Raw genomic sequence first — 25502 nt, 5'->3', positions numbered from 1 at the left:
AAACTAATTATTGCAAGGAATTTTGCTTTCATGATTAGTTTCATTACTTTGAAATAAACCTTTTTGTCCAAAATGCAAAAGTATAGGCTGACCTTAAAGTTCAAATGCAAAGGATTGTAACCTGCTATTAAATTAAAGTGCTTATGTACACTGTCAAAAGGCATAGAGCAACTAAACCTAAATTACTCATAAATATGCTGAAGGCATACTGTATGTCAGTTATGTAAACAAGACAAAAACAGCACTGTATTGAGGTATCAGTTGAGGAAACACATGAGTGTAAATTCACATGAGTGTAAATTTTTCAATTATGTATGTGAATTTATATCAAGCTTATAGAACATTATAGATTAACGGTGACCAAAATATGCATGTTTTTCCACAGGCATCAGCTGAATTAATGTTCACCCCTTATTTCAGACAGATGCGGCTCTGACCTATGATGCAGTCCACATTGTATCCGTCTCATACCAGCACGCTCCACAGATGACTGTAAACTCGCTGCAGTGCCACCGCCACAAACCCTGGAGATTCGGAGGGCGCTTCATGAGTTTTATCAAAGAGGTGATGGAACACCTTTGGCCTATTGCTATCTGAAATAAGTGTTATTGATATTAGAGCATACTGATTGAGTGGTAAGCATGACAATAGGAGTGGAGTGAGGACCGTGTAGTCATTTGGGACTTGGATATTTATGCAGCAAATCAATCATATCCACACACAAAGCAAACCAAGCCGTGATAGACACATCAAAGCAGTGTTGTTGTCAGCTTTATAAATTCCCTGTATTCATAACCTATTTTCCAGAAAGCACGTACTGTAACCTTTTGAAAGCACAACTAGTGTAATCGGATCTTATTTAATCTAACATGGGAGTCTGACAGTGCCTCAGAATACACAAACAAGCCTGTGCAATATGGCAGAAAAGGGTGTGCAGAGATGCTACTATTTGTATCTTGATTTGTTCAAAGAACAAAATCATTACAATTTTCCAAGGTGTGGTTTTTAAATGGCAGGAATTCCATTTGTTTTCCCTTTTATAATTGTCATTTTTATTGCAAAAGCGAAATTAAAGCGTTAACCTCCTAATCTCTAATCAGGATCCCTCATCTGTGGTAACTGCCCAATAAATTTGCATATACCCACAGAGCAATCAGAATGATGGCTACGGGGGGCTGTCCATATAAAAGGGCAGAGCTTAACATTTTTTCTCATCCACTTATCATTAGCAAAATGGCTGACAACTTCTGTTTGGTACCCATGGCTCCGTTGAAAGATTTTCTCCGTAGTGCTAAGCATCCTGATGGCATTTGCAACTAGTTTCAAGCCAGTTTGGGCCTATTTTCCACAGAGGATCTCTGTTGAGCTTTACTGTGATGACAGTGAGTGTGGAAAGAAAAAGCAGGTCCGCACACCAAATAGCTCCCCTTAGGATTGTAATGCTAGTGACGTTTCAAGCCCAAGGCTCTTCCTCAGACAGTGAGAGTTTGGCCATATATCTCATGAGCCCAACTCACCTATCCACAGCATGACAGAAGCCTTCTCCATGGAGATGTTAAAGACACTAAAGAGTAAAATGTTACAACACTGAGGAACCAGGGCCAAAGTCAGAGTAGGCTGCCATTGTAGCTGGGGCTGGCCACCTTCGGATATCACAAAAGGCATAATAACATAAAGTATCCGCTTTGAAAGAAAGTGTGGGTGAGGGGGAGGTTAGATATGGCCACTGCTTGTGGCTCCTCCAAGGCTTTCCTTCAACACCGGGCAACGGTCTTGAAAAAGCAAAGCCAGATTTTCCATAATGGTACCAGTCTCTTTCTCTCCACTGGTATTAAAAGGCAGGGGGTACAGTTATCATGCATTGCCCCTTAAGTTTGTTAGATAGAGAAACCTGTGTGAAGCCAACCCTGGCTCTGTAAATACAAGTGGAGCTCTGTAGCAAACCATCCCTTCTGCTTCTTTAGTTTCTGAAGACTGAAATGAGGACTAGTAAATGAGGATGATGGTCAGTGGTGAATAGGGTTGGGTATTGTTTGGGTTTTAAATGATACTTTTAAAATGGTGCCACTGCCTAAACAGTGCCTGAACCAATACTTTAAAAAAGGAAAGAAAAGCACACAGTCGGTGACATTAAAAGATGGCTTGTTTATTGCTAAATTTAAATTATTTATTTAAAATGTAATAATAACAACAATAACTAATTTCACTAGTCAATTGCTGTTAAACGACAAGAAGAACCACTAGATGGCAGAAGGGTACTTTACAACAACTATGAATGCACCATGAGCTTACGAGGTGCAATTGAACGCACCAGTAAGTCCCGTCAGTGTTGTTTCTCCAACAATTCCCGGTGTTGGAATCCTTTCAAGTGAAATACAGCCGTAAGATCGTTGAGCTGTCAGCATTTTAAGCATGTTTAAGCCAGCTACTAGCTAATGGTAGGCTAACGCTACCTGCTGCCAAGTGTGCTAACTAGCGTCCCGTGCAGTGATGCTTCTGTTGCTTCAAACGTCCATATTGGAGCGTCAGAGAGCAACACAGCTTTTAATTGGCACCAAAATGAGGGACCAAAATCCGAGTTGTCATTCAGTCCAGTAGATACCGGTTGTTTTTCGGTACCCTAACCTAGTGGTGGAGTGAAGGAGGTGGTGGGGACAGGGCCCTGAGGGATAAATTGAAAGTACATGTAATCCACCCATTTGTAAGGAAGCATCAACAATGAATATGTAATTACTACTTGTTGGAAGCTGAGAAAATAAAAAATTGCACAGTTTTCAACCATTACTATAATAGTAAGAATGTGTTGTGTCAAATTGTGCTACACATCCCGAAGTGGCACAACATTAATGAATACTATTGTTTGCCTAAGTTGTAGCAACAATGCCTACTTGTCTGCCAAATGTGCTAACACAATATCGCAAAGTAATATACCATTACAATGCACAACAAACAATGGCTCAGAGTCACAATGTGTCAGTTAAAAGAAACGGTGAGCATTGTTAGCTATTTTAATTTTTTATTTTATTGGTTTATTTGAAAGGGACCATGCATATTTATGAACAATGTTGTATAAAAACACCATGTAAATATGCCAGAATTAGTAAAATAACTACAGTTAATCTGCAGTCCCTAGGCAGGTGACATACAGTAGGACTAACACAGAGACAGCCAGCAGTCATACAGCACTCATTCACTATGAATTAAAAGGTACATAATGGTGACATGTACATTTACAAAACAAACAAACTAAACTAAAATGCATGATGACAAAGACATTATTCATCCACCTCTATACTGCATTCCATTTAACAGTGAAAGTGTATGGGTGAAGAAATGTGTGACAGTTAAAAGTCAGTACATCTCTGGTTTTCTAGGAGCCGCTGTTTTAAGTGAGTTTTAAAAAGGTGTTGAATGTAGGACACTCTCTTATTGTGAGGGGCAAGCTATTCCAGAGTTTACCTCCTGTTATTGACATGATGTTTTGTCCAGAAGTGGTGCGTCTAAATGGTATCACACAGTCCCCTTTTACTGAGGCCCGTGTACTACCTCCGCTTTCAAGTCTTTGGAAAAATCCATGCAGCTGAGGGGGGGCAAGATTATGTAACACTTTATATACCAAACAAGCATACTTGAAATGTTTGCAATTGTGAAAGCTTAGAAATGTATGTCTCTCTAAGATATTGCAATGGTGAAATGACAATGCCTTTTTATCAAATGTTTTTGTGGCTTTCTTAAATAGAGATTCAATGCTTTTAAGAGTAGTTATGCTATTTAATGACCAGTTTGTAAAACAATACTCAATATGTGAAAAGATCATAGTATATAAGAACAACTTGGCAGCTTTGGTGTCAAGAAATGGCCTAACTTGTTTAAAATTCTGCAAATTGAATTGAACTTTATTTGCCACCTTTTTTACATGACTTTTGAATGTTAGGGTGGAGTCATATATGACTCCTAGATACTTGAATTCATTAACAATATCAAGCTCCTGTCCTCTAAGGAACACATTAGAATGTGACACCTTCATGTTTTGTTTGGTAAACGCCATACAGACTGTTTTTTTGGTGTTTAGGTAGAGACATGACTTAGTGAGCCAGTCATCAATGTGAGCCATTGCAGATGCAAGTGCAATGGCTTACATCTGCATTATATCCCAACAAGCACGACCATTAGCAGCTATGTTAGTTACTTGTAGTGATCATGACCAAAGCCAATGTAAGAGCATTACACTGTCCCTGTACAAACATACAGTACTGTAGTGTTGGGTTATAAAAACACTTACTCAGGCCTGATTTACACTCTATTCTAGACAGGCGTCTGACATGTTCTGAAGGTCGAATTGGCCCTTCGGATGTGATGTGGCTGAGGCATTTATGTCACTCTCTGAATTAGAGCTGTTTGAACATGCCACCCACCTCAGTGGCGCTAGGCCAGATGGAATGAGGTACGAGGGGGTTTGAAAAAGGAGCGTGCCACAGATTTCTCCTTGAAGCTTCGATCTTCTCACAACAATTTCTGGCAAGCTACAAGGAAGCCAAGTGATAGCTATAGTCTGTAGGGTTGTAACAGTTTGGATTTTAAATATCAGTCAGTGTTGCAACTCGAAACACAGGGATTGATTACTCAACTGAAAGACTTAGCCTATTAGATAATTAATGCGTGCATCACACACTGTGACTTAATGAAAATGACACTGATAGACAATTAAAAATTGATTTTTGCAGAAAGATCACCACAGACAAAAGAGTAATAAATAAGATATTGATATGATTTGAGGATTCCACCCTCAATTGTACAAATGCAAAGACTAAACTAAAACACACAATTGCAATCAGATACAGGTGAGATGCCTTTGCTAAAAGATGGCTAACACTATTAGCATAAATGTGAGAAAAACCGGTATGTAGACTGTCTGTGTGTTTGCTTATAAACACATCTGTAGAGGTGTCAGGTATCAGGGAATCGTAATAGAGGGCAGTTATGTGTTTTTCCACCTCATGGGGAATCAAGCAAAAGGAGATGGTTGTTAATTAACTCCGTAGTCTGGAGGGAAAATATGTTGAAGGCGTTGAGATGTAAAATGTAATTAAAAAAAGGAAATGCATCCTGTACGGTTTGTGCTTGTACTTTTGATCTGTGTGTGGGTGTGAATTTACACTCAGTGAGAGATAGAGGGTGTTGTAGTGTGTATTAGAGTGTGTGCGTGTTTTGTTGACAGCCGTTCATACATTTCTCTCTGCTTATTTGTTTTGTTATATTGTAAGGTGTACCAAATATTGTGTTATGTACATAAACATACAAGACAGTAGGTGTAAAGTAGTAGATCAATCAGTACCACTTATAAAATATGGTTTGGCAAAAATTAAGCAATATAAGCCCCCTGAATGTATTGATTGCATTAGATTGTACAGAGGTTAAGACTAATATTGTATATAGTAATAACAATAATAAGTTTATTTGATATAATCGATAAAAATGTTTTTATCGTTTGACAGCCCTAGTATATCCAACAGAAAAAAATTTAAAAGATTAAAACCTAAAACCCAAAGTTACAAACATGAGTCAAAAGCGAATTTAAACAAGTTTCAGCTGCTGTTTAAAAGCTTCAACAGAGACTGCAGAACGTAAGACAATAGGAAGAGCGTTCCACAGGTTTGGGAAGGAACGGTCACCTTTAGTTTTTAAGTGAGTGCGTGGGACCACCAGTAATCCCTGGTTAGAAGACACGAGGGACTAGGGGTGGGGGGAAAAAATCGATACAGCATAGTATCGCAATATTTTCCGTGGCAATACTGTATCGATACACAGACGCCAAGTATCGATCTTTTATTATATATGTGTTGGTCAGTTTGTCAGCTTGACAATCCCATTTTGCAGCAATAAAAGTAAAGTGAGATGAACAAACAAAGAAATGTATCTTTTTAGATAAAACAGAGGTTGACAAAGTTTTCTTTTGGGGACATAATTTGAAATTTGAAGTTGAAAAAAAGGTAATCAATTGCAGAATATTGCAATATCTTTAAAATCACAATAATATCGTATCGTGATATAAGTATCGTGATGATATCGTATCGTGAGGCCTCTGCTGATTCCCACCCCTATGAGGGACCGGTTAGTAGTGTACGGATGGAGCAGGTCCGAGATATAAACAGGTGCAGTATATATGCACAATATATGCAGTATTCTACATCATCAAAATAAGGTTGGTAATGTAAAACGTACTACAGGAATGTGTCTGAATGAGTATAAATATGTAGATCTATTATCTTACAGTCCCACTGGGATGGTTTGACGGGGAGACTGTCATTCAACAAGACAAGTGGTCTACGTACAGACTTCGACCTGGACATCGTCAGTCTAAAGGAGGACGGACTTGAAAAGGTACATTTTGTCTTTGGTTTAAATGCATTCATGATATGGAATAAAAGCACAACATCAATGTGTCATCACATGCAGTGTATAAAAAAAGCAGAACTTCTGTGATGACTATACCATAAATATAATTTAATGGATTATTGATTTCACAAATACGTTTCAGATTTTCCTATTGGTGTGGAACAGATAATGCAAATTTGACAGTATCATTTACCTCCTAACAAGGAAGCAAATTGGCTGTTTCAACATAAGCATAAGTTAGTGGATCATAAAGCAAATTGGATCAGGGTACACATTAGGGTGTCTCTTAATGATAATATGAGGTGATGCCCAAAATGCTGTTAGATGGTAATGAGCTGTATAAACATGTTTTACAAAAAAGGGGGGAAAAACTAAAAGGTTGATAATGTAGAACGTATTTTATTATACTGGAAGGCAAAGTACCCTCTGGACTATAACAGCTTTTCTCTACTAGAGGGCTTTCATACATTATGAATACATCAAATAGGGATAAGTCCCATTATGACTTCCTCAAGTACTCCCTAAAGGCTCAACACTATATAATAGCAGGGGCTTTTCAGCTTGTAACCCTTGTACTATTGAACACTGCTGCCTTAAAATTCTTATTCTTATTTCATCTTGTCCTGCGTGCCGTCAATTAAGTTAAAGTCATCTTGCAAAAGTATTGAATGCCATATTAGCATCTTCTCATTATGTCTCTGACAAATCCCATGCTCAAGCATGTTAGCGTTGATCCAGCAGCGTGCGGCGGATTGCTGGATTTTTGTCCCCTTTTCTTTCTTGTATATCCGTGGAATCGGCTTTAACTGTTTGAGCTGGTTAAGATGTGGACTTTTCTCAACTAATCCATTGTAATTGAATATTAGCCCAAGTTTCAGCTTGTGCTGGAATTATGAACAGGTTCTCAGAGTGCCACTTTCACTCCACGCCAGCATGCTCAGGACGGTGAAATAAATGTAATGCTCCCCATGTGGTTGCACGAGTAAATAACTTTTGAATCATGTCTTTAGCTAATCATGTTTAATGAATTGAGCTAATTGTAATTGGGTACAATTAGAAAGAATTTTGCAAAGCGTAAAGTATTCACAGATATTTTTAAATCTCTCTTTTGTAGTCCTCTTTGGTTGTTTGACAAGCTGTAACTAATATGCTTTTCAAATTAGAGCATATGCTGCTCTCTGGATTAGGCAGGGAGGACATTAACAGACGTTTTTCATGCTTTATTGTGGGGGCCTGTATGTCTTTAAATGGATCCACCTAAAGCACAAACCCCAGTGAATATTAAAAGCTGTGTCTGTAGTAATAGAGAAAGCAGGAGGAGGGTTTGGTGGAGGGCTCGGCTTGCAAACAGAGATTGTTACCGACAGCCACAGGACTATTTGTGCTAATGATATGTTCCAGAGTGTCTCTACAATATGCAGAGCTTTTTGCCTGAGGGCTTCTCGCATGTATAACTCCTTTTATTTGTTCAAATCTCTCTGCTTATCTCACTGACACTGCATAGCAACATTACTTTTACAGTGTGATCCAACGAGCAACCCTGTACCTTCTTTTAAATGAACTGTAACCTTTTTGCAATATTTGCTATTTTTTAATAATATTCTGTTTTTTTGGCACCATTGTTTAGCCTTATATTACTTTTTCATGCACAGTTTTATCTCGCAAGAAAGCCACAACGTCAATATACCAATCTCATGGATCATTATCATATAGTATATTATTTTTTGTATACTTTATTCAATTCATGTAAAAACATGCAAACAGATGCATGAAAACATAGAATAGTTTAGTTTGAAGATGAGGGAAGATGATTCAGTAGGTTTACATGTTTTGAAAAGTGGGTCTCTATTTTTGATCTCATTGCAAGTTACAGTACTTATTCTTCTACATAAATATCAGTTATGTTTATTGTTTTATAGATTTTCTCAATCGATTTGGCACATTTACTGAAACAAATTTACAGTTGTCAAAACTCTAAGTACAATCCTCACACCATGTGGTACATTTGGCACACCACTTTATGTGACCTGCAAAAGGTGACTTCTCAATCAAAAGAATTAACTCATGTTTCAAATGTAAATAAATCCATCAATAAATAAACCATTGTCATCAAAGCAAAAAGGTTCCTTTACCATTGCTTAGACCAAGACAGTCAAAACGCAAAGACATCTTGTCAAATGACAGCATACTCTGAAAGTGTGATAGTTACCCAGTATGTCATATTGTCCAGTTGCTAGCATTGTATATTTAGGCAGCTGAATAGTATTTATGTCAACCATGGCACACACTATACTTATACTATACTAAGAAAACATTTTTTTTTCATTGTATGTACACACCAGCCAATCGCAAATACATATAAAGAAAGCTTGTACAGAAAAAAAACAGCAATATGATCAGGAGCTACTGTACAATATGTGCAAGAAAATATGCTGCAAATGTATCAACCTCATGTGTCATTCAATTTCTCCACTCTGTTTGACCACAACATTTCATTGACATCACACCTGATATCCTCCCTTGCAATGCAACAAGGGAAAATCTTTTGGCATGACGCAGCCACCCCCTCCAATAATCTGCTGTGATATCCTCAACTGTCAACTGTTTTTGTTTGGTTGCTCTACATTGTGAGGAAATTACAGTACATTGTTCCCAATCTGGTCAAAGTCTATCCATCTGACAACTTTTACAACAATACATAACTATTATGTATCTAATATATGTGTGACAGGATATTGCGAATGTTAGTTGCTCTATTTTGCATGTAGGGATTTACGCATTTGAGAGCAATATGATTTAATAGCAAATTAATGCAAACTATTTTAATTTGCCAGGCTTACTCACATTTTGTATCAAAGTAATTATAAATGACTATAGTCATGTGAACAACTGACATAATGTTCATATAAATAGTCATATAGGTTGACAAAGTTTAATAGTCATTCAACGATTATGCCAAAGCGATTGAGAAAAACTATAACATACAATTCATCAAATGATTCTGTTTTTTTTTATTTGTCCATCATGCATTTCCTTCAACACATAAACTACCCCCTGCATGCTTTCCAAAGAACCCTGGCCTGCTGATATAAAGGTGACTCAGCCGATCATCCAACGCTGCCGGAGATGTGTTCAACCTGGCACTAATGTGTGAGACTGGTTGGTGGGGGGAGCCTGCTAGGGCCACAGCCCACCAACAGACACAGAACACTTAGTAACATGCTTTTTATCTTCCGCAGGTGGGGAAGTGGAGTGTGTCGGGAGGTCTTAATATCACAGAGTTGCCAAAGCGAAAAGGGATGAACATCACTGATTCCCTGGCTAACCGCTCCCTCGTCATCACAACTATTCTGGTAGGTCACCTGTGTAGCCTGGAGTAAAATATATCCTACCCTTTATGTCTCCTCAGGATTCCTTCCAGATAATACACTGAAATTCAAGCTTTACAACAAGGTCTTATAATTAGCTTTTTCTAGCAACAGCCACGTTTAATTCTAAATGTACTGCAGCATTTGAAAGAAGTGTGCCTGGTTTACACTTATTTTCTCTGGTGACTGGCATACACTGTATTAGTCAAAATACCTTTAAGTTTGTCCAACTTCTTGATTACTTCTTAAAGCCTGTTTTTTTGTGGAGCTTTAAAAGGTGAAACACACATTTTGAGAATATGAAGCATAAATCTAAACTCTTGCTTACATGCTTGGACAAGAAAAGCCAAAGAGCAAAAGGGGGTTATGTCCGATTGAAGTCTGATCTTACAATTTAAGTAGCTTTTTACAGGGTTCTGGGTTTAAAACAAGCTAGAAATAGGGCTGGGCGATATGACAATATAACATGTCTACCATATTACTTTTTATATAGTTTCTATTGCAATGTGTATAGTAATGCGTAGTATCGTATATAATTCACACAGGAGTGTACAAATATAGGTTTTACCATGTGGTTATTTAATATAGACTATTATTGAATTACCAGATAACATACTATATCATAATATATAGTTTATGAAAGCACCTATAATCGGGATGGAAGATTTTGGCCATATCCCCCAGCCCTGGCTGGAAACATTAAGTCAGACTGTGCTTTCAACCACCTCATGGAGCTAATGTTTGCTTACTTAGCTACAGTTATCTAGCAACGGCTGGTAAAAGCCAGACAGTTTGTTTCAGCTAAGCACCGGTTAGGAATGAGAAGTCTGTTTTTGTCTATAATCAAGGGCTCATTGTTTAAAAAAAAAGTGAGAATTTAAAATGTTGAATCTGCTGCAATCATAAACTGCATAAGATGTGCGAGAATGAGAAGCTTGACAGTTTAGCAACAGAAACTTCAGTTATCAGTGACATCATGAGCATGTTAAATGAGCGGACCTGGAGCAAAGCACACAACAAAGATGGAGACAGTTATACAGAATAAACCATTCCTGAGAATACAATAATTACATGTGCAGATAGAGAGAACTGAGTGATCCCTCCCCCAGCTCCACATTGCATCCATTTGTAGATCCCCAGTTGTATGTACTTAACACTGTAACTGGATGTCAGTGTCTTTGTGGAGCTATCAGGGAGGTGCTGACACAGATGCTCCCCCCGTACCTTTTCAAGACAGATATACAAGCTACAACGATAAACACTATCATTATCCTTATATTGGACCACAAGGTTGTAATTATGACAAGTGAGGTCAAGGCGGGACATAATTAATGCCTATCAGGTACCATCTATGTTAATTCTGTCTCAAAGAGGAGACAGTGAACAAGAATTTAAATGGTGTAATGTTGAACTACTGCACTAAGAAGTGTCAGGATTGGCTAATTTTATGTTGTAGTTAGAGTGGAGTTAATGTAGATGTGTTTTTCTCCATGTAGTTCAAGTGTTTCAGTAACATTTCATGTTTCCCAAAAATGTTTTACTTCATTTTTGCCTGAAAGTGCATTTGAGTATCTCTGACATGTCTCAATTTGCTATTTCGTTGTGAATCATTAGTTTACGATGATACAATTGCCTACTTTCATATTGCTGAAGAGAGTTTCAAGTTTAATATCAATCTCCCCTCTTAGTGTAATGACACTGCATCAAACTGATTCCAGTGATGCATGAACAAGACGTCTGACAGCTTTATAGTGATAACTTTGTCGAAGAGATTTAGGCACTTAATGTGTTTTCCCCCTTACGTTAATTGTTTGCACTCCATTGCCCGTAATGTCTCTGCACAAGCCCACCTCCCTCCTCGTTCTGTTATGCACGCCCATGCTGCGACTGTGAGGGTAGAACTGGTATAAACACTTTGATTTGAGTCCAAACCTTGGGGAATAGCAAGAATTGGAAGGCTCGAAACAGATGGTAATGACTTTTTCCCTTAACATGCAAACTTTTTGATCAAGTTAATTGGACAACTTGAGCAAAGTTTGTCGCTAAAGACTTTGCTCTCTAAATGCATTGTCATCAAGTATTCATCACTTATTATTTATTTAAGAGGCCATCCTAATTGTCATGTCCAAGTGGCTTCATATTTTGATGGCAAACAATTAAAGACGTTTCTCAGTTACTGTATGTTTTTCTAGACATTTTTATTTTGTTAGACATTGCGGAAAAAATGATACCCTGCTTAATGTTAGTTTAATAAACAGTGTAACTGTGTCCACATGCCACCAGCACATGATGTTCTCTTTTGTCCCCCCCCCTCCACCCCCACCCCCACCCCCACATCCACTCTGATCATCACCTCCACTTCCCCCATTGAAAAAGAGATCCCTGTGGGAATAAAGAGTGCTGTGACTGCCTTTTTTATCCTCTTTGATTATATATTTTTACTTAGTGCCACACAAGCTACAGTTGCAGTTTTTCTACACTTGGAAAATCAAAAAAACACAAGCAAAGGTCACCTTCATTCGAGAATCAATTACGCTGCTTCTGAGCTCAGTTTGTATATAATACATCTAGCTATTGGAGGAAATAAATTGTATTACAGCCCTTGCATAAATGGACCAACATGTTTTGAAACGCACAGCGGGACATGCAAGTTTATCTGGCAGGGAAATGGTAACAGATACCAAAAAAGGCAATCATTTATAAGCTAATTTGTATTAGTCATTGTCACTGCAGGCATCAGCTCAGTTGCTTTCCCTTGGAGATTGGTGTCAATTGATGAAGGCAATGTTGTGGGCATGCTCCATTTGACTGCGGCATTCTGTTCCTAATCAAGCTTTTATACAGCACAAATTATGAGCAGCCAGGCAGGATATTACAGGCCAGTATAGAGTGTCAGCTACCTGACCATAAAACAAAATGACCTGTGCACCAGCAAAATAGGTCAATGCACAGCAGCGTGGGGAAGAAAGTAGGTTTAGTTAGCTCAACCCTGCAGGCACATTGATAGTATAAACATTTCATTTTTTGTGCTTTACCATCACTATAGCAGGACACCTACTTTACATTACAGTCTTTAAAATTAATTAACTCAGGTCTCCTTTTGTTAATACATCAATGTAGGAAAAATGTTAGCAGTCTTTCATAATTTAACACTCCCTGTACCCACACGCTGAACTTGAAGCTGCTGTCACTGCCTGTTAAATGCAACAGCGACTCATCAGCTCAGATCACTTTGCTTCAATTAAGTGCATGTGCTGAAACAAATTGAAAAAGCTGACCTCACCATTGCTTTTCATTTGCTCTTTTGGGTCTGTGCAGGAGGAGCCATACGTCATGCTTAAGAAGTCTGACAAGGCGCTGGTTGGGAACGACCGTTTTGAAGGATTCTGCATCGACTTGCTCAAAGAGCTGGCCAACGTCCTGGGCTTCACGTATGAGATCCGCCTGGTGCCTGATGGGAGATATGGCTCTCAGGACGACAAGGGCCAGTGGAACGGCATGATCAGGGAACTTATAGAGCATGTAAGTTGTACTTCATATTGTCTGCTTCACATTTTTCCTTAAAGGAATAGTTTGACATCTTGGTAAATATTCTTATTTGCTTTCTTGCCAAGTATCAGATAAGGCGATCGATACCACTCTCATGTCTGTATGGTAAATATGTAGCTAGAGCCAGCAGCTGGCTAGCTTATGTTAGCCGTTGCCATGCAACTCTAAGAAGTTACGTCCCAAAGCCAACTAAATGTCCAGGATATAAAGCCCTTAAAACATGGATTTGGGGTTTTTCTGTGATTAAACATTAAGTTTTATGTTAATTAGTGAGCTTCTGATGTGCTTGTGATTTTGTTAGTTTTATACAGAACCAGGCAGCGTTTCCCCGTTTCTAGTCTTTATGCTAAAATAAGCTAAGCAACTGTTGGCTCCAGCTACATATTTATTGTACAGACATGAGAGGTATCAATCGTCTTATCTAACTGGCAGCAACAATTTCTCCATTATCTGCTGCATCTCTAAAATGAAGCAGCTTCATGTGCTGTAAAAATGTTTTACATCATCACACAAACTTAAAAAACCACGGCATTGAGCGGAATTGCATGTCCTTTGTGTGGGCAGGGATACAGTTATGATTGAGTACAAGTCAGGATGGGCCTGCAAAGCTGTCAGTCACATTTATGGCACAATTATGTCAAGGTTGCCTAAAGTGTGGTGATGCCATTTAGTGAGACAAAACCACTTCCTTCAGCTGGATAAGCCAGAAATCTAGGATGAACATGGGACCATGCATATATTTTAAGGATGCACACAGCACACCAGCAATCATCTTGCTGAGGCATAGTGGGCAATCCCAGCTGTCTGTGTCAAACTCAAAGCATCAGCGGCCGTGAAACAGCTTCACATCCAAGTGATGGTGGCAATTCTCTGCTGGCATTTCATAAGTGTCCCTGTCAGTGCTCTCGCTTTGTCCTCAGCCCCATGGGGTCAGCGCTGTACTCAGCTGAAAACTTGTAATAGCTTAAGTGGCATTTAGTGCAAGGAATTGTATGGCAGGAGTCAATGGCTTGGTGCTGAAAGGGTTGGGAAAGGTGGGCTCCCACTGCAGCACTTTATTTCTCCATCCAAGCTTTTCACAAGATCCATGTTAATAAACAACAACCTTGAGGGGAACAAATGGATAACTAAAGGTAGAGAATGCAGGCACGAAAGAGATGCAATACTCCATTATTTAACAGCACATACACTCTTTGTATTAGTCTGCTCTTTGGTTTAAAGGGAGAATGTGCTGGTGGTCACAGAGAGAATGTTCATCAACTGTGACAGATGGTTTACATGCGTTTTGTGAAGATGAAACATTTGGTGATTGAGATCTCCGGACTGGCTTACTGTAATGAACGTAAGCTGACACACATCAATGAGAAGCTCCATTTGCTTGTGTTTTAAGAGAAACTATAAATTAGCAGATAAAAACAGCTAAAGAGATGCATTTAGGCATAGATTTTTGAATGTACAGGTCTATTGCTTTTGTAAACAGCAGCAGAAGTGAAGATTATAATCTATACTTCTAGTTATTGCTTTTACTGCTCCTTATCGCATGACCAAAGCTGCATGACGTCTTCTTTGTGGGTTTTTAGTGGGTTCTATTTTGTGGTCTGGTGCTTTCGTTACCTCTGGCAGTATGGATAAGCTGATCGTGATTCAGCAGACCTGAAATATAAACTTCAATTCAAGCTGAAGAGATCTGACCCTGGAATGATATGAGAGGCCACTATGGCTACAGATTATTTGGGAGTAAACCTCAAACTACCACATCTCCTTCACTGATCTAATAAAGTTTGGGCTGTATTTCTTCCCAACTCTAACAAGAACTGCTACATGTACTGTAAAATGCTATTTTCTTCAAACTTTCTACAAAATATTTATCAAACACTGTATGCATGAATTGCATTCATTTTGTACACCATACTCAAAGAGATAGAGAAGGGAAAAGTAAATGGCCGCTGCCATAGTTGTTATCTGTTCAATTTGCATTCATAACTACTTTCTATTAACCTCTTAAAAAACCACTGCCCCCTCATTGTAAAACAGACAGATAAGAGGTATGACAGTTTAGTAGGGATCAGTGCCTTTACTTTAAAAAAAAAAAAGGGTCACAGAGTTAGATAAAGTCTGAGGTAGAAAACAGGGGGAAACGGTTGGTTTTAGCTGATAAAACGGGGCTGAAACACAAGGCTCATACATTCATGCTATCAGCTCACATAATGTACCCTCATAAATCATAGCTGCATTAAAGAATTACAAAAAAACGCTTGACTGAAATCTTTGTAAGAGAATAAGACTTGAGTTTATTAAAATCAGTTGTAAGCCGTCATTCATCTCTGTGGTTCATCAAGTTTTGTCACATGGAGAAGGGGATGTAACAGAAAAAGTAAGAGTTTAAGAATGTTTGTATGCCTATATTTTGGATGAATGATACTATTATGCAATTTACTTCACATATACAGTTACTGATGCTTCTGAATGAGAAACTGCAATGATTTAGCATTGTGTAATATATAGCCTTTATTTTCCTCTGTGTAGTCACAAAGCTCACTGCAGTGCCAAAGGGCATTGTTTGGAAGGTGCTAAATGATGCAACAGGCCTTGTTAACTTGATTTAGTCACAATAGATGATCACTTTAATCAAGCTGTGATGCAAATGTTAATAGCGTGCTTAGCACATCATTGGTTTCTGTCATGGCAATTAATATTTGCTTCGACAGATACACTGAAAGGTTGTAACCAGCCATTCTTTATCTACACAGATGGCAATAAAGTCCGCTGGATTTAGGTTACACACCTATGTGTGTGTAAACACACAAATTTAGTTTTTTATGCTGGAATTTTTGGTAAATGAAGAAAGCATGTGACCCAAGTGAACTGACAAGTGTGATTTAGATTTTGATCTGAGACAGCAGGATGACCTGGTGGTGAGAGCGGCTAACCTTTAGCTGAGAGGGCAAAAGTTCAACTGCCTCAACAGCAAACATGTCCCGTCTGTCAATGCCCCCTTAAGTAAATCACTTGATAGACTGTATTATATAAGAGACATATCTACACGGTTGCATGTTGCTGTGCATTCATTCCTCACCATGGGTTTTGTAAATGCATGTTTAACTTGCGAATCAGACCTTTTTTTATATTCCCTCAGCATTCCTGTAGCAAAGATTGCTGTCTGTTATCTGTGGTGACCATTGGATAGTTCAGCAAAGTGTGTTTCTGCAACTGCACCACATTCTACTCAAGCAAAATCTGTTCTTGTATCTCAATATTCATAAAAAAGAAGAAAAGGAGCAACACAGGAGCCCTATATGCAAGTGCTATACAACCTTTATATTAGCATAGTGATTGCATGCTGTAAAATGCATATAGTCTGTGTATGCATCTACAGACTGTAGCATAGTTTGCAAATGTTTGTTGAGGGATAAAAAGCCTTGGTTGTAAGCAGTATTTGATTACTGTATGTTTGGCACTGGAGCAAATGCATTAATGTCCTATGCTGTTAGTCAATAAGAAACAGACCACTGCTCAGGTATGTTCAGTGTACAGTCAGTGGATTGGAAAGCCATGGATCGTGTTACTGTAGCTGTAACTGTATGAATCCTCCAGGCTATCATCAGGTGAGGAGGTCCAGAGGGAGCACACCACTAAGCCCACCATCTGCAAACCCAGATAACACAGAGCCATGTGGCACGCAGCAGGGCACTATCAGGTTATCTTGCTTGTGCCCAGTTTGTGTGCCTTAGCAGTAAGCAGAACAAGGACATGCGGCATGTATATTAGCCCACCGTAGGGATGTCTGGAATAGCATGCTGGTTGATCTTTCAGCTGAGTGGCAGGTTGGTTCAAAGCTGCAGTAGGCAGCTGAGAACAGAGGGAGCAGTATGTGATGTACAAATTTGAATAGTTTAATAGAGACAGCAGATGCACAGCAGGATGCATTGCTTTCCCCATCTTTCCGTCTCTTCTTAGGCCACCGTGTATTTAGATGCCATGGTGCAAGTAGAAATGTTTTCTTTCTGACCTTTGTTTACTGCTATGTGGTATTTATCACACAAATCTGACGGAAGAGCTGTTGAAGCCACAGGGAACGTTAAACTCATGTTAAGAACAGCCTTAAGGTCCAGAAACTGAGTATTTAAAAAAAAAATCTAATATAAAAACAAATGAGATTCCATGCAACATCAAATCACAAGAAGTACGCTGGACACGGTTGCATCATTTAGCTTATTATGGTTGTATGTGTGTTCTAGAACCAGCAGATTCAATTCATTGAGGGCTTATGGTTTTGCATAAAGATCCAAAACATGACATGAGATCTCATTTTACTTGTTGAGAATGCTGTATGTTGTTCCTCTCTCGGCGCTCAGTATGTAGGAAGAAAAGAAAGCCTCCCTTTGTGAGTTGTGTCGTTTCTTGGAGGAGAGGTATCCGAGCGTGAACCAAGCAGCTGGTTTCATTAACCTCCTGTCCAGAAGGGGTGGAGGGGAGTTGTGGGGGCCGCCAATTTAAATGGTAACCTTCTGAATATGCAGTCATACGCATATGATAGTAACCACAACTTATGCTCAGCCGTGTCCACTGACTAATGCTATATGGTTTCATGTAATTTTATTGACAGTAGATAATGGCTTTATAGATGGAACCGCATCTAGATGTCTCTCCTTTTTCCAAAAGCGTCATCGAAGAGATTATATGTTTTACAGTATGTCACTGCAATATATGTTAGCGTGTATCCAAACTTTAAATGAAAGACAGACCTTATATAGCCCGGCAACTTAAAGTCTCCCAATAAATGACCCACAGTATCTATGGTATCATACTAGTTGCTGTGTGAGACAGTGTTGAGATACAACCTTTTTCTGAGCTTGAATGCTAACATGCTCATAATGACAATGCTAACATGACGTATCTATAATGTTATAATTCAACATCTCATTTAATGTGTTAGGATGTTAATATTTGCCAATTAGCACTAAAAAAACAGCTGAGACTGATAGGAATGCCATTTGTTTAGCAGGTATTTGATCATAAACCAAAGTCTTTGACAAATTAGAATTTTAATCTGATAGTAAAGCTAAATGAAAAGTTAAGGAAGTTAAAATTGATCAGAAGGGGGACATCCATGTGTGTAACAAACCTTATGGTAATTCATTTGATAGGTTTTGAGACATTTTACTCAAAGCCACACGTCAACCTTGTGGTGGCACTAGAGGAAAAGTCTGAGGATCACCAAAGTCATTAGGATTCATATTTCGGGAATCATGAATATCTGCCAAAAGTTAATTGGTGAAATACAGTATTTCAGTTGGTAGACCAAAAGAAAGACATTGCATCCTCTAGAGCAACTCTGCTAGCTGCCAATAGCTGTCAACAACTGCCAATATTAAAATATAAATCATAGGAATTCTCTAATTATTTTTCTGTTACAGAGAGCAGACTTGGCAGTGGCTCCTCTCACCATTACCTACATGCGTGAAAAGGTCATTGACTTCTCAAAGCCCTTCATGAGCATGGGAATAAGCATTGTGTATCGCAAACCCAATGCCACCAACAACGGCTTCTTCTCCTTCCTGAACCCTATGACTCCTGACATCTGGGTCTACATCCTTTTGGCCTACCTGGGTGTTAGCTGTGTCCTTTTTGTCATTGCCAGGTAAGTCCATAAATTGCATACTGTTTGTCCTATCAGTCCATCATACATTTCTCCTTGAGGTCTTTCAATAGTCATAGTAATTTACTCTGTTATCATTGCAGGCTAAGATTCGAGTACACCTGCCAGTTTCTCATACTGTTAGCTGCTGGGTAATGATCAAGGCAGTTATGTCTGCATGGGCTCTCTACAGCCCAGCAGTGGGAGGAGGAATAGAAGAGAAATCTTCAATTGAGATTCAAAGTTCTATTCATGCAATTTTTTGTTTCCTGTGTGATGTCTTTGGAATTGGCAATGCAGCTTTAAAGGACACGCCTTAAAACGATAGTTTAAAAAGAAGACATACTTGCTGAAGCAAAAAATTGATAACTTAATGATCATATTCAGCCGTACAAAGAGAAAAGATATACATACCTGATGCAAATCTGATTTCATCAATGGAGGCTATTTATAGTTGATCATCAGTATTTACATACAATTCTTTTGAATTTCTGGCAGTAATAAGCCATACAATTATTATGGATGGAAATTATCTCTTTTATTGGCTAAAAAGTATCTCACTTTTTTTTGGGTTGTGAATATGATGAATATCCTGTTAGTATCATTGTGTATATTTCCTCCTGCTTCGCATGCAAAGTGGTGCTTGAGGAAGTTCTAGAAAAGCCGGCACTGAAAGGAGTTTGCGGCTTGAGAGCAAACAGCTGCACTCCTCTATCCTCATTCGTTGTTTTGAGACCTAAACTCTTCTGGAGTGGCTTCACATAAGTACAGAATCATCTTTAATTGTTGCATCAGTTTTTGTTGTTGCCTAGCCTAGATAGCTGAAAAGCTGCATCCTTAAAAGTGCATTGTATAAAACATACAGCGGTGAACAATAAGAGGGCTACTTCAGCACGAGTAGGTCATTTTAAATGCTGGACAGAGGTGTCACTTTGGCTTTCAAAAGCTCTGCTGCACGATAGTACTTGTGTTTCAAAGTACCCTTCCAAAGGCACATTTCAGTCCATAGTTAGAAGTTAGAAAAATTACATGTTGGTGTGTGGATCTATTTTTTTAAAGAAACATGACATGTAAAATATAGCCTACGTTAATGCTAATGTAGCTGTGAAAACTGCTGCCCTTTATTTTCATATATCAGAATACACTTAAAACTAAGGATGATTTAAGAGGATGTAAGGAGAGAATATATTTTATCCTCTTATTCAACCCATGACTCCTGGAGAAATACTGTACATCTAAAAAAAATACAGAGATAAAATATAAGATGCTGAGTACAGATTATTAGAAGATTTCTGTAACTTGTCGGATAAGCATTTAGACTCCGCTAAGTGTGTAATGATTGAGGTTTCTCTATGTGTACACTTATTTTTCAATGTAATAAAGGGACCTGGTTTCGGTAGTCTGTCTGGTAGGTGCAAAATATCTAAAAAAAATAGTTTTTTTGCCATATGTTTCTCTGCTTTGCACAATATTTCTTTAATTTAGTTTTTCTCTAAGTGATTGGAATTATGGGTTTACTAACATTTTCTAAGTGCTTTTACAATGAATTGTAAAAGCAAAACTATAAATTACATGAAATCAGTTTGAGGATCCAGTATATGTCTCATAGGTCTGTCTATGTACAGCCTTATTAAGACATTTAAAATAACTTACAGAGCAACACTTTGTGTTTTTATAACGCATCTTTCAATACATTTATTTTTAGCCAAATATGTGATATGTGACTTGTGAGTGTCTTTGGGTATTAAAATCTTGCCAATGAACATACACTATTGATGCAGAATAGCTGCTTTATGAAATAATACATAAGGGAAATAAAACTACAGTGTTATTAGGGTGTGAATATAAATGTAAAGTGCAAATGATGGGAAGTACTTTAACATATGATGATAGTACATGTTTCATAGACTGAGGTAGGTGTAAATTAGCTTTTTGTTTCATTTGGACACCAAACGGTTTCCAGATTGCTTCCTCTACTGTAGGTGTGAGCTGTACTGTACGTGTAGGCTGTACTCTTGGCCGACAGCTAATGTTGTTTAGCAGACTGTTTTTTTTATAGGAATGTTTCACACGCAGTCTGAAGCAACCTTATGGCTCTGCTTTACCGACGCAGCCTTTTTAGAAATTAGCAGATAACCAGGGGTATTGGATTAGAACTACTAAATTGTGTCGAAATTGCTCTCAAAATAGTGGAAAACAATAAATTGCTCTTTACTTCATTTGTGGTTTGTTTAAGCCATTTTCATGTGTAGTTTTGAAATGTACAGAAAACCTCTCCTATTTTCCATGCCTCTCCACCATCACATATTATTTGACCAAAGATTTCAATTTAACATTAAAGTAAAACTAAATGAGACTGAAGGAATTCATTTAATTGGTAGAAAGAACCACATTTATATTAATAGCTGCCCAAGGCCTCTCAGATGTCTGCAAATGTTATTAGGACACGTGAATGTTAAGATAAACACTTTCAGATGAGAACACTAGTCTGTATTTTATTTGAATGCACAATAATTAAACTTAGGCATGCCAACACTGAGCAAAAGCACCCTCTTATTGTCCATTGGTTCAGATGTTTGATTGCTAACTAAAATGAGAATACTTGAATGATGCTTGGAAAAGACTCAATTTTAGAGCCGTTTCATGATTAACCATCAGTCCTGTTGAATGTCTGATTAAAATAGACTGCTGACATATTAGAAAATATTTCTGAAGCATGTAATTCAATTGAAGTGTATCTATCTTGAACAATATACATTTCAATCAATTAAAGTTTTCTAGAGATTTATAACGGCCCCTCTGAATTGATATGCATTCAAGGACTCACCATTGTGGGTAACAGTGTTGAGGATAAAATTGTAGTTACTTATCTGTTTTTTTTTTTGTCATTAGCACTTTCTACTATATCTCATCAAAGTAACAGATATGCCACATTTCATGGAGATACTATCTGGAGTCTAGGGGATCCAATTGTAATCAGTAGAGCACCCAGAATAAAGAGCCAGAAAAAGATTGTTCACATTATATAAATACATTTCAAAAGGGGAAAGTAGTGACATTTAGCATGTTTTATCTCAGAATCTGCCTCTGAAAATGGCTTGTGAAATACAGGGTGTGCAGCATTCTCAGCAGGCATCAAACTAAATGGTAGAGATATAGAAAGGACTTTAAGGAGTCTTCATTCCTCACATTCTCAAACATGACATTTTATACCCTTTTATATAATGTATATAAGAAATAGTTGAGGGGTTTTTGAGTTAAGGCTAAACCAGGACCCGTTGATTTTAAAACTTTTTGATGTGACAATCGATAATACTTTTTACACTTAAACCATGAAACCAGTGGAACTATTGCATATAATCAACGCAATAATATCAATAACAATATTTCTCGGGGTGGTTGGTCATATCGTTGCCTATTTTATGAGCGCACACAACTGTAGTCAGTGTTTTTATGTGAACAATGGATGTTTAAATTAAAAGCTGTTGCCCATAGTGATGAAACCACAGAAAAGTATCTCCAAACTCTGCATTTTCTCTCAGCTTTACAGAGCTTTTTAATGTCATTTAGCACATTGTTTTGGTGTTCATGGTCCACACCTTTAATCGGCAGGTTCAGTCTTACGCCAGAAACACACCGCACGCTGAAGTGCCGTGAAGCGGAGCTATTTTCATTCAGGCACCCATGTTATCCAATCTCTCCAGCCACACCGGCTGCGATCATCGCGAGCATCAGAGAGAAGCACAGCCATTTCAATGGCACTGAAATGAGGCACCAAAATCCGCGTTGCTATTCGGTCCGGTAGATACCGGTCGTTTAGGCAGTGGCGCCATATTAGTACCGGCTTTCGGTACCCAACTCTACGCGTGATCAGGTCCAAATCCAAGCTTCACGGCTATTTGCGGTGCTTCTGCGGGCAATGTGTTTCCGCTGTCACTGCTTTCATCAATTCTGTAATCAGAAGGCAGTTGTTCAGCGAAAAAGCTCTGCTAAAACGACCAATTGCTGACTGCCCAGCACCAAATAGCAGCCAAGCTAAATTTGCAACTAACTGGTGAACATAGTGGAGTACGTAACAGCTAACGAGTCAGATATTTTTCTTAGTAGTTATCAGGTGACCACAAACAACTTTAAAATAATGCTAGCAATGCTCTGCTCTGTATTGACTGGACATGTAAATAGGCAAATGTTTGCTAGAATGTTTGCCATAAGAACTTACCTATAAGGATTTGTCAAGGTTGTGTTTATAGCTTGTTCTGCTGCTGCCATGTGGCCATAAGTTCAGTTAATGCTGCTTTAAGTACTGCTTTGTAGATCTGCTGCTGTTCTGCAGTCTTCAATACTGTAGTTGTGTTACTCCAAACCACAGACAGAACTCTGAAATAGCTTTAACTCTCAGAATAGCTCTCAAGTTGATATAATTCAGTTTTTGAAATTCTTCTTGAGGAAGGAATGGTATTCAAAAAGGATAAAGATGATGTAATTCTTGCATTTCCTCAGATCGCTTTCCAACTTCTCGTTCCCAGGTTCAGCCCGTATGAATGGTACGACGCTCATCCTTGTAACCCCGGATCAGATGTGGTGGAGAACAACTTTACCCTCCTCAACAGCTTCTGGTTTGGAGTTGGTTCCTTAATGCAACAAGGTATGGCGGCGCACACATCCTCTTCCTTGTCAGAAACAATTCTATCACACCACCCACCCCTCCCTCCTTTATCTGTGCACTGCTAGCTTCCTCTTTCTGCCTCTTTAACTGACAAGCTCCATGATTTCTATTCTGTGATGGTTTCATAAGACATTTACCTGTCAGGAACAACTGCAGAGCTCAGCCTTACATGACAAAGGAAAGCTGTTGTCACCTACCTGCTGTTTAAAAATGGAAGAGTAGGTGCCAGCCACTTGTCAGAGATTGTCAAGTAAGGATGAAAAACATTGCTGAATTCATTTCCCCATAACGCAGTTGCTGGCCCTGCTCAAGAGCTTTCTGTATGTTGGGACGAAAAGGGTAAGTTGAGGAACATGTCTGACAAATGCCAGCTGTCAGCCATGCTACGCTGGCTGGTGTGATGTTTTCAGCGCTGTACGACTTGCACTGAGAGTGACCCACTGTAGAGAATCCATATGTCTCACTCCTAACTGTCCAACAAGTAGCCCACCAATTAAATGTCACTGTGATCTTGTTTGATGCTGAAGTATAATTCTGACACCAGTAAGAACAAAATAAGCCATTTCTTCTTTGAGCACAAGAACTCAACAAGTATTACCAAATCCCACACTACAAAATCAATTCTAACTTTTTGACTGCAAAATCAAAAGGGATACAAATAGGTTTTCATTTGCTAGGAGTCCCTTAAAGGGATAGGTAAGCAAATGAAGGCCCAGAAATAACATAATGAAGTCAACTGTGGAGGGAAAAAAGACTCAAGTAATAAAATGCTTAACCTCTATGTAACAAGACAAATCAAGGAGGCTTAGTGGTACTCGGCAGTGGATCTTTGCCCATAAGGATAGCAAACACATTCAGCAATTCATTAAGCACAGAAGCTCGGCAGCACTCTAGTGAAACTGCATTGCAGCTCTGCCAATTTGCCAGTGGAGTAGCACCAGCGTGCCGGGAAGCAGAGGAGGTGGAGAATCAAAACAAAATGAGCTAGTTAGTAGCCTTTAATATTAAACTAAACTGGTTAAAACTCCCTATTATAATTTGTATCATGGCTCACAGTGTTTTTTGTCAATGCCTGAGCTCCATATTACTATACTACTATATTTATAGTAGTTAACTGAAGCTGCTGCTAATCGTTTTTTATTCATAGATCCTTGAGTACAAATATTCACATCGGGATATCGAAGTTAATATGTAGTTCAAGTGTGTTCTCTAGCATCCGTATTATGATTATGGACATATGTTGCATAGTTCCTTATGCTGCATAACTGCTTCTACATGATTTTTCAAACATATCTTGATAATGATCTTTAACATATTATTTGTCTCAGTTTAAAATTGACAGACTGATGGCTTTCTGTGACACCCAACCTTCACACTTGCTGCATGGGGGAATCTGCAACGAGGAATATTTTGTCTGTGTCAAATAAACAGACATCCTCAGCCTGTCTGCCAAACACAGTGACAGCAGCTGAGATGGAAGCCATTTCCTTGACATGTTTAAAATGCAAATGGATGTGTTTCTACCAGCTTGTCTGTGGGAGGGAGGTGTCACAGACAAGACAAAGAACGCAAAATATGTGGAGGTGCAAAAGCAAACACTTTGTGTACTTCAAAAGCATCCTGGGGGGGTCTCAGTAGGCTTTTACTCACAACAAACATATGTCTGATCATTTCTCCTAAATTGGTTTCCCTACATAAAGTAATTTCATGAGCTGACTTATTCCCAATTCTCTCATTCTCACTGACATTATTCCTTGATTTTCTAAAATATATTTCTATGCTAAATATTACCAAGATGCATGGTTAAAGCCCAACATATTGTATTCTTTATTTGGTTATTTATGCAAGAACTATCTGTAGTGGCCTTTTGTCTGTGGATAACAAA

General features: G+C 38.5%; 1 protein-coding gene across 1 annotated transcript in view; it reads left to right on the top strand.

Annotated features, from left to right (window-relative positions):
• grik3 (glutamate ionotropic receptor kainate type subunit 3) overlaps window positions 1–25502 on the top strand; it is a 78177-nt gene that overhangs the window by 40548 nt on the left and 12127 nt on the right. The window contains exons 9-14 of the mRNA XM_028579910.1: window positions 421–564; window positions 6274–6381; window positions 9636–9749; window positions 13083–13286; window positions 18731–18954; window positions 23478–23596. Coding sequence (XP_028435711.1) covers window positions 421–564; window positions 6274–6381; window positions 9636–9749; window positions 13083–13286; window positions 18731–18954; window positions 23478–23596 — 913 coding nt within the window. The remainder of the gene's footprint in view (window positions 1–420; window positions 565–6273; window positions 6382–9635; window positions 9750–13082; window positions 13287–18730; window positions 18955–23477; window positions 23597–25502) is intronic.

Source organism: Perca flavescens, chromosome 6, assembly GCF_004354835.1.
Source record: "Perca flavescens isolate YP-PL-M2 chromosome 6, PFLA_1.0, whole genome shotgun sequence".
Taxonomy (NCBI): Eukaryota; Metazoa; Chordata; class Actinopteri; order Perciformes; family Percidae; genus Perca; species Perca flavescens.
The sequence above is the reverse complement of the archived record's forward strand: the minus strand, read 5'-3'. Positions and strand labels throughout refer to the sequence as shown.